This window comes from Rana temporaria, chromosome 2 (genome assembly GCF_905171775.1).
Source record: "Rana temporaria chromosome 2, aRanTem1.1, whole genome shotgun sequence".
NCBI classification, from domain to species: Eukaryota; Metazoa; Chordata; class Amphibia; order Anura; family Ranidae; genus Rana; species Rana temporaria.
In genome coordinates, this window is record NC_053490.1 from 5,104,874 (window position 1) to 5,118,732 (window position 13,859).

At 54.1% G+C, this 13,859-nt stretch overlaps 1 protein-coding gene across 8 annotated transcripts in view; it reads left to right on the plus strand.

The window, feature by feature from the left end:
- ARAP1 (ArfGAP with RhoGAP domain, ankyrin repeat and PH domain 1) overlaps window positions 1–13,859 on the plus strand; it is a 279,811-nt gene that overhangs the window by 149,410 nt on the left and 116,542 nt on the right. For all 8 annotated transcript variants that reach the window (XM_040339771.1, XM_040339774.1, XM_040339773.1 and 5 more), the window contains 3 exons: window positions 3,664–3,770; window positions 7,114–7,313; window positions 7,402–7,487. In XM_040339771.1, coding sequence (XP_040195705.1) covers window positions 3,664–3,770; window positions 7,114–7,313; window positions 7,402–7,487 — 393 coding nt within the window. The remainder of the gene's footprint in view (window positions 1–3,663; window positions 3,771–7,113; window positions 7,314–7,401; window positions 7,488–13,859) is intronic.

Genomic DNA, 13,859 nt, shown 5'->3' on the forward strand with positions numbered 1-13,859 from the left:
TCCCTTCCAGAGCAGAGACACCTTCCCTTCCAGAGCAGAGAGTCCTTCCCTTCCAGAGCAGAGAGTCCTTCCCTTCCAGAGCAGAGAGTCCTTCCCTTCCAGAGCAGAGAGGCCTTCCCTTCCAGAGCAGAGAGCCCTTCCCTTCCAGAGCAGAGAGTCCTTCCCTTCCAGAGCAGAGAGTCCTTCCCTTCCAGAGCAGAGAGTCCTTCCCTTCCAGAGCAGAGAGTCCTTCCCTTCCAGAGCAGAGAGTCCTTCCCTGTCAGAGCAGAGAGTCCTTCCCTTCCAGAGCAGAGAGTCCTTCCCTTTCTAGAGCAGAGACCCCTTCCCTTCCAGAGCAGAGACCCCTTCCCTTCCAGAGCAGAGACCCCTTCCCTTCCAGAGCAGAGACCCCTTCCCTTCCAGAGCAGAGACCCCTTCCCTTCCAGAGCAGAGACCCCTTCCCTTCCAGAGCAGAGAGTCCTTACCTTCCAGAGCAGAGAGTCCTTACCTTCCAGAGCAGAGAGTCCTTCCCTTCCAGAGCAGAGAGTCCTTCCCTTCCAGAGCAGAGAGTCCTTCCCTTCCAGATTAGAGACCCCTTCCCTTCCAGATTAGAGACCCCTTCCCTTCCAGATTAGAGACCCCTTCCCTTCCAGATTAGAGACCCCTTCCCTTCCAGAGCAGAGACCCCTTCCCTTCCAGAGCAGAGACCCCTTCCCTTCCAGAGCAGAGACCCCTTCCAGAGCAGAGACCCCTTCCAGAGCAGAGACCCCTTCCAGAGCAGAGACCCCTTCCAGAGCAGAGACCCCTTCCAGAGCAGAGACCCCTTCCCTTTCAGAGCAGAGAGTCCTTCCCTTTCAGAGCAGAGAGTCCTTCCCTTTCAGAGCAGAGAGTCCTTCCCTTTCAGAGCAGAGAGTCCTTCCCTTTCAGAGCAGAGAGTCCTTCCTTTCAGAGCAGAGAGTCCTTCCCTTTCAAAGCAGAGAGTCCTTCCCTTTCAGAGCAGAGAGTCCTTCCCTTTCAGAGCAGAGAGTCCTTCCCTTTCAGAGCAGAGAGTCCTTCCCTTTCAGAGCAGAGAGTCCTTCCCTTTCAGAGCAGAGAGTCCTTCCCTTTCAGAGCAGAGAGTCCTTCCCTTTCAGAGCAGAGAGTCCTTCCCTTTCAGAGCAGAGAGTCCTTCCCTTTCAGAGCAGAGAGTCCTTCCCTTTCAGAGCAGAGAGTCCTTCCCTTCCAGAGCAGAGAGTCTTTCCCTTCCAGAGCAGAGTCCTTCCCTTCCAGAGCAGCGACTCCTCCCTGTCCAGAGCTGTGGTTCCTCCCCATCCAGAACAGTAATTCCTGCCCATCCAGAGCAGTAACTCCTCTGTGTCCAGGGCAGTAGATTGGCGTTCTACAGGGGCTCACTACCACAGAAACCTGACCCTGCTTGGTCTTCTATAATTCCTAATAGGATTCCTACTGGGATTTCCAGAATTCTTAGGACCTCCACTAGCTCTAGGAGTTCCCAGAAAAGATGATGGGCATGTCCTCTGACCAGAAGGGTGTGTATGCTCCAGCTTTTGAAGTGGCTGGTGCTGCATCTTATCACCACCGAGCTAAAGGCTCTATAATACCTACCCATTGTTTACCCATATTGACCTGACTACTCTCTAGCTTGTTGTTTGCCTTGACCCCTTCCTAGACTCTACTACTCTCCCCATCACTCAAATTGGCTGGGCCAAACCACTTTCTCGGATGCTGCCTTCATTGACCCCAGTGTGGAGGTCACTACTCTCTCCCCTGCCACCTGCCTCGACCCCTGGCTGGACCTGACTACTCCCTCCCCTAAAGCCTGCCACAACCCCTGCCTGGACCTGACAACTGCCTACCCATTCGCCTGCCTCAACCCTTGCCTGGAACTGACTACTCCCTCCCCTGAAGCCTGCCACAACCCCTGCCTGGACCTGACAACTGCCTACCCACTCGCCTGCCTTAACCCTTGCCTGGAACTGACTACTCCCTCCCCTGAAGCCTGCCACAAACCCTGCCTGGACCTGACAACTGCCTACCCACTCGCCTGCCTTAACCCTTGCCTGGAACTGACTACTCCCTCCCCTGAAGCCTGCCACAAACCCTGGCTGGACCTGACTACTCCCTCCCCTGAAGCCTGCCACAACCCCTGGCTGGACCTGACTACTCCCTCCCCTGAAGCCTGCCACAACCCCTGGCTGGACCTGACTACTCCCTCCCCTGAAGCCTGCCACAACCCCTGGCTGGACCTGACTACTCCCTCCCCTGAAGCCTGCCACAACCCCTGGCTGGACCTGACTACTCCCTCCCCTGAAGCCTGCCACAAACCCTGCCTGGACCTGACAACTGCCTACCCACTTGCCTGCCTCAACCCTTGCCTGGGACTGACTACTCCCTCCCCTGAAGCCTGCCACAACCCCTGCCTGGAGTTGACAACTGCCTACCCACTCGCCTGCAGGGGAGGGATTTAGCACTCTGCTGGAATGGTGCTGCACTAGGACTAGAGGCGTATCTAGTGAAAATAGTGTCTATGGCAAGCACTGAAACTACGCCCCTGTCGAAACATTTGAAACCCATCTTTCAGATAACCTTAACAAAAAAAACAGCTAACAAAACTAGTGATATTTATCATCCCTTGTGATGCCTTGGGTAGTGACATTTCCTCTTTATGGAGAAATCTGGGGTTTATTAGACCCCTGATCCCTCCTCTGCCCTCCAAGGCCAGGTAAATGCAGAATCAATACTGGGAGTGATGAAATCTTCATCACTTGAGGCCTCAGTTTTCACAGAGGAGAGGGAGAAACTGATGTTCCTCCTTCTTTGTGCGCTGCCAATCCGACCAGATGGAATGGGAGAGCCTGGGAGAACAGGGGGGGCTGTGGCTGAACGGAGCAGGGATATCGCTGCCTATGCTCGGGAGGAGGGAAAAAGACCCTCAGACCCTGGTAAGTGCCTTGCTGCCCAGCCACTCAACAGCGCCCCCTTCATATGGCACCCATGGCACTTGCCATGGCTGCCATGCCCTAAAAACGCCACTGACTAGGACCACCGACAGGCAGCCCTTGCCAGGCCCAGGCTCCTCTGATGGGGCCTGGGTCCGGTATTTAAGTACTCCCTGTCGGAAGCCCTAATGAGAAGAACAGAGAGGGTCCAGGATGGGTGGAATTCTGTAGTCCAGCAGGCGGGGATTGAGATTTCACTGTGGTAGAGACATTGTCTTGTCACTTCAAACAGGAAGTTTGGAGCTCCTTGGAATTCTGGCTGCTAAACAGGTATTTGTCTGTACTTGCAACATATTTAATGGAACAAAACAGGGGAAATTTGCACGTATTGTAGAGATGTGCTGCATATGTTTTCCGCTTTGTATTGTCCTGACATACACTTGAACCGCGTCTCCACACTTGAACCGTGATCCACGTGAAGATGGGTGCAGGGTAACTAGCAGGGTGAAGATTAAAGCCACAGGCAAAGGCTTTCTGACCTATTTGCTGCTCACAATCCATGGCACGCCCTGCCATGTTCTGTTCATGCTGGCATCTCTGCCAAGCGCCTTCCTTCCCTCTGGGCATGGGATTGGCCCAGCCGTCATTTTGCAATATCCTATAAAAATGCTCACAGGACGCACAGCGGGGAGAACTTTGTGTCCTGAAAAAAAAAGATGACGACTGCTGCTTTGTGTCCTTGCAGGATTTTTACTCCGGGGTCGGAATTACCTCCATTGACATGAACGTCGGCAACGTGAAGGAAGTGGACAAGAAATGCTTCGACCTGACCACGCCGTACAAGACCTTCAGGTAAGGAGAAGAGGTCTGGGCCTGTGCTGGGTTATGCCTCCCTTTGAGCGCTCAGGGAAATTAGTTCTTGAAGAGGCGCCTCGCTATCGGTGCCTCTGGAAAACAGTGGGCTATGGGCTGAAAAAAAATTCCAGCCCTGCAGAATTTCCTTCCTTTAATATCTACATCCAACACGTTGGTAGGCTTTGGCCTTGTTTTTAAAATAATCAGTTTGAGACACTTCTGATATCATTCCATATTCACTGGTGGGTGCATTTGACCTACAGTTGACTTCCTGACCCGCAGTTGACTTCCTGACCCACAGTTGATCTCCTGACCCGCAGTTGATCTCCTGACCCGCAGTTGATCTCCTGACCCGCAGTTGATCTCCTGACCCACAGTTGATCTCCTGAACCACAGTTGATCTCCTGAACCACAGTTGTCTTCCTGACCCGCAGTTGACTTCCTAACCCACAGTTGATCTCCTGACCCACAGTTGACTTCCTGACCCACAGTTGACTTCCTGACCCACAGTTGACTTCCTAAACCACAGTTGACTTCCTGACCCGCAGTTGACTTCCTGACCCGCAGTTGACTTCCTGACCCGCAGTTGATCTCCTGACCCGCAGTTGATCTCCTGACCCACAGTTGATCTCCTGACCCGCAGTTGACTTCCTGACCCACAGTTGATCTCCTGACCCGCAGTTGACTTCCTAACCCACAGTTGATCTCCTGACCCACAGTTGACTTCCTGACCCACAGTTGACTTCCTGACCCACAGTTGACTTCCTGACCCACAGTTGATCTCCTGACCCACAGTTGACTTCCTGACCCACAGTTGATCTCCTGACCCACAGTTGACTTCTTGACCCACAGTTGACTTCCTGACCCACAGTTGATCTCCTGACCCACAGTTGACTTCTTGACCCACAGTTGACTTCCTAAACCACAGTTGATCTCCTGACCCACAGTTGACTTCTTGACCCACAGTTGACTTCCTGACCCACAGTTGATCTCCTGACCCACAGTTGACTTCTTGACCCACAGTTGACTTCCTAAACCACAGTTGATCTCCTGACCCACAGTTGACTTCCTGACCCACAGTTGACTTCCTGACCCACAGTTGACTTCCTAAACCACAGTTGACTTCCTGACCCGCAGTTGACTTCCTGACCCGCAGTTGACTTCCTGACCCGCAGTTGATCTCCTGACCCGCAGTTGATCTCCTGACCCACAGTTGATCTCCTGACCCGCAGTTGACTTCCTGACCCACAGTTGATCTCCTGACCCGCAGTTGACTTCCTAACCCACAGTTGATCTCCTGACCCACAGTTGACTTCCTGACCCACAGTTGACTTCCTGACCCACAGTTGACTTCCTGACCCACAGTTGACTTCCTGACCCGCAGCTGACTTCCTGACCCGCAGCTGACTTCCTGACCTGCAGCTAACTTCCTGACCTGCAGCTAACTTCCTGACCTGCATTTGACCTATTTCTGACCTGCTTCAGGTTGCTTATGCATTCCTATAGACAGGGCTGGTGCAAGGATTTTTGACACACTAGGCGAACCCTAATTTTGCCACCCCCTGGTTCCACCCCTTTGCCCTGCCCATGTATACCCCATCGTTTTAATGAAGCGCCCATGAAATGCAGCCCACCAGCACTCATGAAATGCAGCCTCACCAGAGCCCATCAATGCAGCCTCACCAGAGCCCATCAATGCAGCCTCACCAGAGCCCATCAAATGCAGCCTCACCAGAGCCCATCAAATGCAGCCTCACCAGAGCCCATCAAATGCAGCCTCACCAGAGCCCATCAAATGCAGCCTCACCAGAGCCCATTAATAAATGTTTGCTTGCTTCCATTCATTCAGGAGTCAGCCGCCACTGCGCCTCTGACACTATCAGCTTCCTGCTGATGCTGAGACTTAGTTGCTTGCTGCAGAGAGAAGAGAGTAGGAACATCAGTGGCCGGGTGCCCTAGGCAGCAGTGCTCCCTAGGCGGCTGCCTAGTTTGCCTAGTGGTAGCACCGCCCTTGCCTATAGACTTGCATGGGGCGAGAAGCAGCTTTGCCACGATCAAAAGCCTGTTGACGCTGATTCTAATTCTGCCAGTTTTAGTGGCCTAACATCCATGGGATCTATGGTGTAATCACTAAACATATGTAGCACCATCCTAGAGTAGTGCAGGCTGTTAGGTCAATTTAGTTCGCTCCTCTGCAATCAGTGGAGCGGGGTTTGATTGTTTAGGCCTGCTCAGTGTCCCACAGGCTGCTGCTCTGATTACTTCCCCCAGTGTTCTAGAGAATTCTAAAAGTATAGCGCAAGGAAAATCAGAGGAAGCAGCCTGAATATTTACGGTACTCCAGCCAATCCCTGGGGAGGTGTGCCCAGAAGGTGGTGGAAGAGCCCATAAATAGTCTGGGTCCTGAGGCCGGGGCAGCAGACTAATTGGATCCATTCCTGCTGGAGGAGACCCTTGTGCCTCTGGGGGCAGAATTTCTGAAGGTGCCACTGCCATGTGAAGACATCGAGGCCCCAGCTGAGACTTCAGTGGGGGGGGGGGGGTCGTCTATTTGCAAAAGCGCAGTCAATTTCATAAAATTTTTTTTTCTTTTGTGTTTTTTTGATCTACATAACAAAAATGTGAATTTGAATGTTTGAATAAATATACTGTGGGGACAATATACATTGTGGAGCAAATATACCCTTGGGCCTCATACAATTAGGGCCAAATATACCCTGGGGTCATATACAATGGGGGGGCAAATATACCCCGGGGGTCATATACAATGGGGGGCAAATATACCCTGGGGGTCATATACAATGGGGGCCAAATATACCCTGTGGGCCATATACAATGGGCGCTGAATATACCCTGGGGCTTTACAACAGGGGCCATCTAAACCCTGGGAGCCGTATACAGTGGGGGCCAAAAAAAACCCAACTGTCCCTGGCTCACCTCTTTCATTTGTTGCATTTAAGATTTTGTAATCATGGAAGCTCAGCATCACATGTGGGTGTTGCCTAGGGTGGTCTGCCATGCCTTCTGTTTCTTTTGGACAGAATACAAAGGCCATAGACATCCAGCCTCCTTGTTGTGGCGCCCCCTGTAGGCATCTTTCTAGTGACATGGAGGCAGAACTTCCTGCAGAACTCAGAGGACCATGTGAAGTCTTGTGTTATGGGAAGGTAAATGAGTGACAGACGTCTCACATGGTGGACCTTGGACCTTCAGATAAGTTTGTTGACTTCCTTGATGGCCCTCATCACAGCCGACCATTGCCCCCTCAGATGCGGAGGGAGGGAAGTGTTCTTCCCGGGTTGTGCGTTCTCATCACCTGAACCTTCTCTTCTCTCTCCAGTTTCATCGCCGACAACGAGCAGGAGCGGGGGGAGTGGGTGGAAGCCATGATGCAGTCTGTAGCCGGTGCGCTGTCCAACCCCGAGGTCGCCAAGAAGATCTGGTCGCTGGAAGCCAACCGACACTGTGCTGACTGCGATGCCCTGAATCCCGAGTGGGCCTCCATCAACCTTTGTATGGTCATCTGCAAGAAGTGCGCAGGTGAGAGGGGTCAAGCCCAACACTCTGATACGTTATTCCTCCACCCTGTTGGAAGTCATCCTTCTTATATATCCTATTCTATTCTCAGGGGAACACCGCAGCCTAGGACCCAACATCAGCAAGGTGCGGAGCCTCAAGATGGACAACAAGATCTGGACGGAGGAACTAATACAGGTAAGACAGGGAATGCGTTGCGTAAGCTTACTATGTATGCCCCATCAATTGCAGCCACTGTGCCCATCAAATGCAGCCACTGTGCCCATCAAACGCAGCCACTGTGCCCCATCAAATGCAGCCAGTTTGCCCCATCAAACGCAGCCACTGTGCCCCATCAAATGCAGCCAGTTTTCCCCATCAAACGCAGCCACTGTGCCCCATCAAACGCAGCCACTGTGACCCAAATGCAGCCACTGTGCCCATCAAACGCAGCCACTGTGCCTATTAAACGCAGCCACTGTGCCCCATCAAATGCAGCCACTGTGCCCCATCAAATGCAGCCACTGTGCCCCATCAAATGCAGCCACTGTGCCCATCAAATGCAGCCACTGTGCCCATCAAATGCAGCCACTGTGCCCATCAAATGCAGCCACTGTGCCCATCAAACGCAGCCACTGTGCCCATCAAACTCAGCCACTGTGCCCCATCAAACGCAGTCATTGTGCGACATTAAACGCAGCCACTGTGCCCCCTCAAACGCAGCCACTGTGCCCCATCAAACGCCGCCACTGTGCCCCCTCAAACGCAGCCACTGTGCCCCATCAAACGCCGCCACTGTGCCCCATCAAACGCAGCCACTGTGCCCCATCACATGCAGCCACTGTGCCCCATCAACGCAGCCAGTTTGCCACATCAAACGCAGTAGGGCACAGTAGGTGTACAGACCCGGGAACTCAGCACAGGGATGGCGGGAACCCCTCAAAATGGGCACAGCGGGTGTACAGACCCGGGAACTCAGCACAGGGGTGGTGGGAACCCCTCATATTGGGCACAGCGGGTGTACAGACCCGGGAACTCAGCACAGGGATAGTGGGAACCCCTCATAATGGGCACAGCGGGTGTACAGACCCGGGAACTCAGCACAGGGATGGTGGAAACCCCTCATAATGGGCACAGCGGGTGTACAGACCCGGGAACTCAGCACAGGGATGGTGGAAACCCCTCATAATGGGCACAGCGGGTGTACAGACCCGGGAACTCAGCGCAGGGATGGTGGGAACTCCTCATAATGGGCACAGCGGGTGTACAGACCCGGGAACTCAGCGCAGGGATGGTGGGAACTCCTCATAATGGGCACAGCGGGTGTACAGACCCGGGAACTCAGCACAGGGATGGTGGGAACCCCTCATAATGGGCACAGCGGGTGTACAGACCCGGGAACTCAGCGCAGGGATGGTGGGAACTCCTCATAATGGGCACAGCGGGTGTACAGACCCGGGAACTCAGCACAGGGATGGTGAGAACCCCTCATAATGGGCACAGCGGGTGTACAGACCCGGGAACTCAGCACAGGGATAGTGGGAACCCCTCATAATGGGCACAGCGGGTGTACAGACCCGGGAACTCAGCACAGGGATGGTGGAAACCCCTCATAATGGGCACAGCGGGTGTACAGACCCGGGAACTCAGCACAGGGATGGTGGAAACCCCTCATAATGGGCACAGCGGGTGTACAGACCTGGGAACTCAGCACAGGGATGGTGGAAACCCCTCATAATGGGCACAGCGGGTGTACAGACCCGGGAACTCAGCGCAGGGATGGTGGGAACTCCTCATAATGGGCACAGCGGGTGTACAGACCCGGGAACTCAGCGCAGGGATGGTGGGAACTCCTCATAATGGGCACAGCGGGTGTACAGACCCGGGAACTCAGCACAGGGATGGTGGGAACCCCTCATAATGGGCACAGCGGGTGTACAGACCCGGGAACTCAGCGCAGGGATGGTGGGAACTCCTCATAATGGGCACAGCGGGTGTACAGACCCGGGAACTCAGCACAGGGATGGTGGGAACCCCACATAATGGGCACAGTGGGTGTACAGACCCGGGAACTCAGCACAGGGATGGTGGGAAACTGCCATTCCACTCCTTGTCAGTGAAGGGTGTGGTTGCTGGTTCCTTTGCTCCTGTGCTCCAGAGACCAGGGGCTAGAGTGACTTCTCTTCCCCAGGAGGGATGCTGGATCCTGGGGAGGAGCCGGGCGGGGCCCCCCTGGATAGGCCTGTGGAAGATTCTGGGCCTACCCAAAGGAAAGATGAGTCCCTGTCAGCCTCCAGACAGAGGACTGTCAGTAAGTTGAAGCGGATTGAGAAGGAGGAGGAGAAATTGATGGTTTTGATGGCCGAGTTCAGAAAGAAAAAACAGATCTGTGCTAAAGTATACAGTAAGAAAAGACCGGCTCTAAGGCCTGAGCTGAAGGACCTGGAACAAGCTGTGAGGAAACAGAAGGATTTGCTGTATTCTCTGAAGGAGAAGAGCGGAATATTTAAAAAAATATATAAGAATGAAGAGCGATTTAATCGCATGAGAACAGGAGCCGCTTCATGCATGGAGGATGGGGAAGCCAGCGAGGAGATGCAGGTGCAGGCACCTCTGACATCCGCTGAGCCCTCTGCCCCCTTCACACCCCAGCAATGTGGAATGTCTCAGGAGGGTGAAGGTCCTGCCATGCTGGATTTCATAACCAAGTTGGAATCCCCTCCAGATGCGGCTTCCCCGGATGGTGATGTCAAGATGGATGCCGTTTCTAGTCCTGTGGAGAGAGCAAGATCCACCATGGAGTCTGCAGCAGCTGAGGGAAGCTCTGATCCCAGCCATAAAATCGCACAGGTGACAACCCAGCAAGCAGGTACAGTGTGTGTGCAAGATGGTGGTGGGAACTTTATTAATGACAATAAGCTTGCTGAGAGTTGTAGTGCTGCAGGCAGTCAGCCCATAGACAATGTACAGCGTACACCTGATAAAAACTGCCAGTCTGCGGAGAGGTCCATGGACAATACAGTGACTTTGCCTGGACCAGGCACAGCGGCTGTACCTGCGAATGATGGAGGAGATGCTGGGTGCAGTAGTGCCACAACTCTGCAGAAGTCTGCATTGGACAGGACTGGAGCTGTGTGTACAGAGCGGGGGGAGGGGGTGGGTCCTGCCTCTGCTAATACAATCCCAGCTGAATCAGACGCTTTGCCGGCAGGTTTGACTGTGTCTAAGGACAGGACTGCAAGTACTGGGGGTGGAAGGAAATCCTATGCTGGTGTTGCTGCTGCAGGATCTGGGAAGGGGGAACAAGCAGGGAAGGAGCATGGGAATGGGTTGTCTTCCTCCCTGTTTAAAAGGAGGAATGTTGTGCAGCTGAGGTGGGAAGGCGGTGGAATCCCCCCACACAGGAGGGCGGTGGTGGATAAGATTCTACAGATGGGGTTCACGCCCGCAGATATCTTCGCCCTGATCAGTCCGGCGGGTTCCTATGAGTATGATTTGTCCTTTCTCCGCCCGGAGTCTTTGGACATATTTTGGGAGAAATATGAACACGTGTGTAGGGGCCTGCCGGACTGGAAGGGGCTCATGCCCAAGCTTGTCTCCCGCCAGCCACTCATTAAAGTGGTCACGATTCTGGTCCGCAATGAGTCCATACCACCGGGGGATCTATGTATATGGCTGAGGAGGTATGGAGACGTCCTGGGCCCCCTAAAGAAGATTCTGGATGACCGGGGAATATGGACGGGGGGATGGTCTGCTCAGTTGAAACTAAAGATCATTGATAATGTCGTCCAGCATCTGCCATCCTCAGCTTTCCTGGGGAGGGACAGGCTGACCATCTTCTATCCGGGCCAGCCAAAGCTCTGCAATAAATGTGGAGACAAGAGTCACCTTGCGTCCTCCTGTCCAGTGATGAAGTGCTCTCTGTGCCAGGGTATAGGACATCTGGCTAAGGATTGTAACCTCATAAGGTGCAATCTGTGCAATGCGGTGGGACATCCTTATAGTCAGTGTCCTGAGGCAATGCACAATAAGCCTGAGCTCATGAGGGAGTTCTTCCGCCTGGACATGGAGGATGCTCGGAGCTCAACAGCTGGAGGGCCTGTGAGTCCATCTGAGTCTGTGCCAATTCCCAATGTGTCCGTGGTGCCCCAGACTGTGCCAATTCCCAATGTGTCCGTGGTGCCCCAGACTGTGCCAATTCCCAATGTGTCCGTGGTGCCCCAGACTGTGCCAATTCCCAATGTGTCCGTGGTGCCCCAGACTGTGCCAATTCCCAATGTGTCCGTGGTGCCCCAGACTGTGCCAATTCCCAATGTGTCAGTGTCTTCCCAGTCTGTAGGTAAGGTGTCAGTTGCAGAGAATGTGTCCAATCCTTCTGTGTCTTCTAAAATTGCAGAGGCAGCAAGAGGTGCTGGTGCATCAGGTGCGGTGCCAGTCCCCCTCCCTCGATGCTGCAGGGTTCCTGTTAAGGATCGTGGGGTGCAGAGGAGTGGGGAGGATGGTGAAGAGGCTGGCCTGGGGGTAGATAAGGGAAGGGAGTATGGGGGGGAGGGGGGTGAAGGGTGTGGGGAGGCTGCTGACTCCGGGTTGTCCAAGGATGATATGGAGTGGTTGGAGGATAAAAGGAGGAGAGGCAAAAAGAAGGGGAAAAAAGGAGGTACAGTTACCTTAAGTCCTGAGGTTTTGCCTTTGGCGAATAAATTTACGGTACTGTCTGAGGATGACTATGAATGGGACTCGTTCAGTTCTGCATCCTCTATGGATGAAGAGTGCCAGGGTGCAACGAAGCGCGCTGGTTCTCCAGGGAGAGGGAGTAGCCAGGCTGAGAAACAGCCTCAGCCACCTTAATGGCAGTTCCCACTCACTTTATATAAAAGGTGATATGCATGGTGATGCTCTTTAGTCTGGCTCTCCCGTAGGGATTATGTTGTGCGCAATTTGGTTTGCACCGTTTATTTTGTTTTTGTGTTTGTTTCTGTTTTGTATAGTCATATTCAATTGTTTTGTAAATATGTTTTATTTATTATGGTTTTATTGGATATAAGTTGTTGTTTGTAAGATTTTTTCAATAAACAAAATTAACCCCTCATAATGGGCACAGCGGGTGTACAGACCCGGGAACTCAGCACAGGGATGGTGGGAACCCCTCATAATGGGCACAGCGGGTGTACAGACCCGGGAACTCAGCACAGGGATGGTGGGAACCCCTCATAATGGGCACAGCGGGTGTACAGACCTGGGAACTCAGCACAGGGATGGTGGGAACCCCTCATAATGGGCACAGCGGGTGTACAGACCCGGGAACTCAGCACAGGGATGGTAGGAACCCCTCATAATGGGCACAGCGGGGTGTACAGACCCGGGAACTCAGCACAGGGATGGTGGGAACCCCTCATAATGGGCACAGCGGGTGTACAGACCCGGGAACTCAGCACAGGGATGGTGAGAACCCCTCATAATGGGCACAGCGGGTGTACAGACCCGGGAACTCAGCACAGGGATGGTGGGAACCCCTCATAATGGGCACAGCGGGTGTACAGACCCGGGAACTCAGCACAGGGATGGTGGGAACCCCTCATAATGGGCACAGCGGGTGTACAGACCCGGGAACTCAGCACAGGGATGGTGAGAACCCCTCATAATGGGCACAGCGGGTGTACAGACCCGGGAACTCAGCACAGGGATGGTGGGAACCCCTCATAATGGGCACAGCGGGTGTACAGACCCGGGAACTCAGCACAGGGATGGTGGGAACCCCTTATAATGGGGCACAGCGGGTGTACAGACCCGGGAACTCAGCACAGGGATGGTGGGAACCCCTCATAATGGGGCACAGCGGGTGTACAGACCCGGGAACTCAGCACAGGGATGGTGGGAACCCCTCATAATGGGCACAGCGGGTGTACAGACCCGGGAACTCAGGACAGGGATGGTGGGAACCCCTCATAATGGGCATAGCGGGTGTACAGACCCGGGAACTCAGCACAGGGATGGTGGGAACCCCTCATAATGGGCACAGCGGGTGTACAGACCCAGGAACTCAGCACAGGGATGGTGGGAACCCTTCATAATGGGCACAGCGGGTGTACAGACCTGGGAACTCAGCACAGGGATGGTGGAAACCCCTCATAATGGGCACAGCGGGTGTACAGACCCGGGAACTCAGCGCAGGGATGGTGGGAACTCCTCATAATGGGCACAGCGGGTGTACAGACCCGGGAACTCAGCGCAGGGATGGTGGGAACCCCTCATAATGGGGCACAGCGGGTGTACAGACCCGGGAACTCAGCACAGGGATGGTGGGAACCCCTCATAATGGGCACAGCGGGTGTACAGACCCGGGAACTCAGCACAGGGATGGTGGGAACCCCTCATAATGGGGCACAGCGGGTGTACAGACCCGGGAACTCAGCACAGGGATGGTGGGAACCCCTCATAATGGGCACAGCGGGTGTACAGACCCGGGAACTCAGCACAGGGATGGTGGGAACCCCTCATAATGGGCACAGCGGGTGTACAGACCCAGGAACTCAGCACAGGGATGGAGGGAATACCAATCCCCCCCCCCCC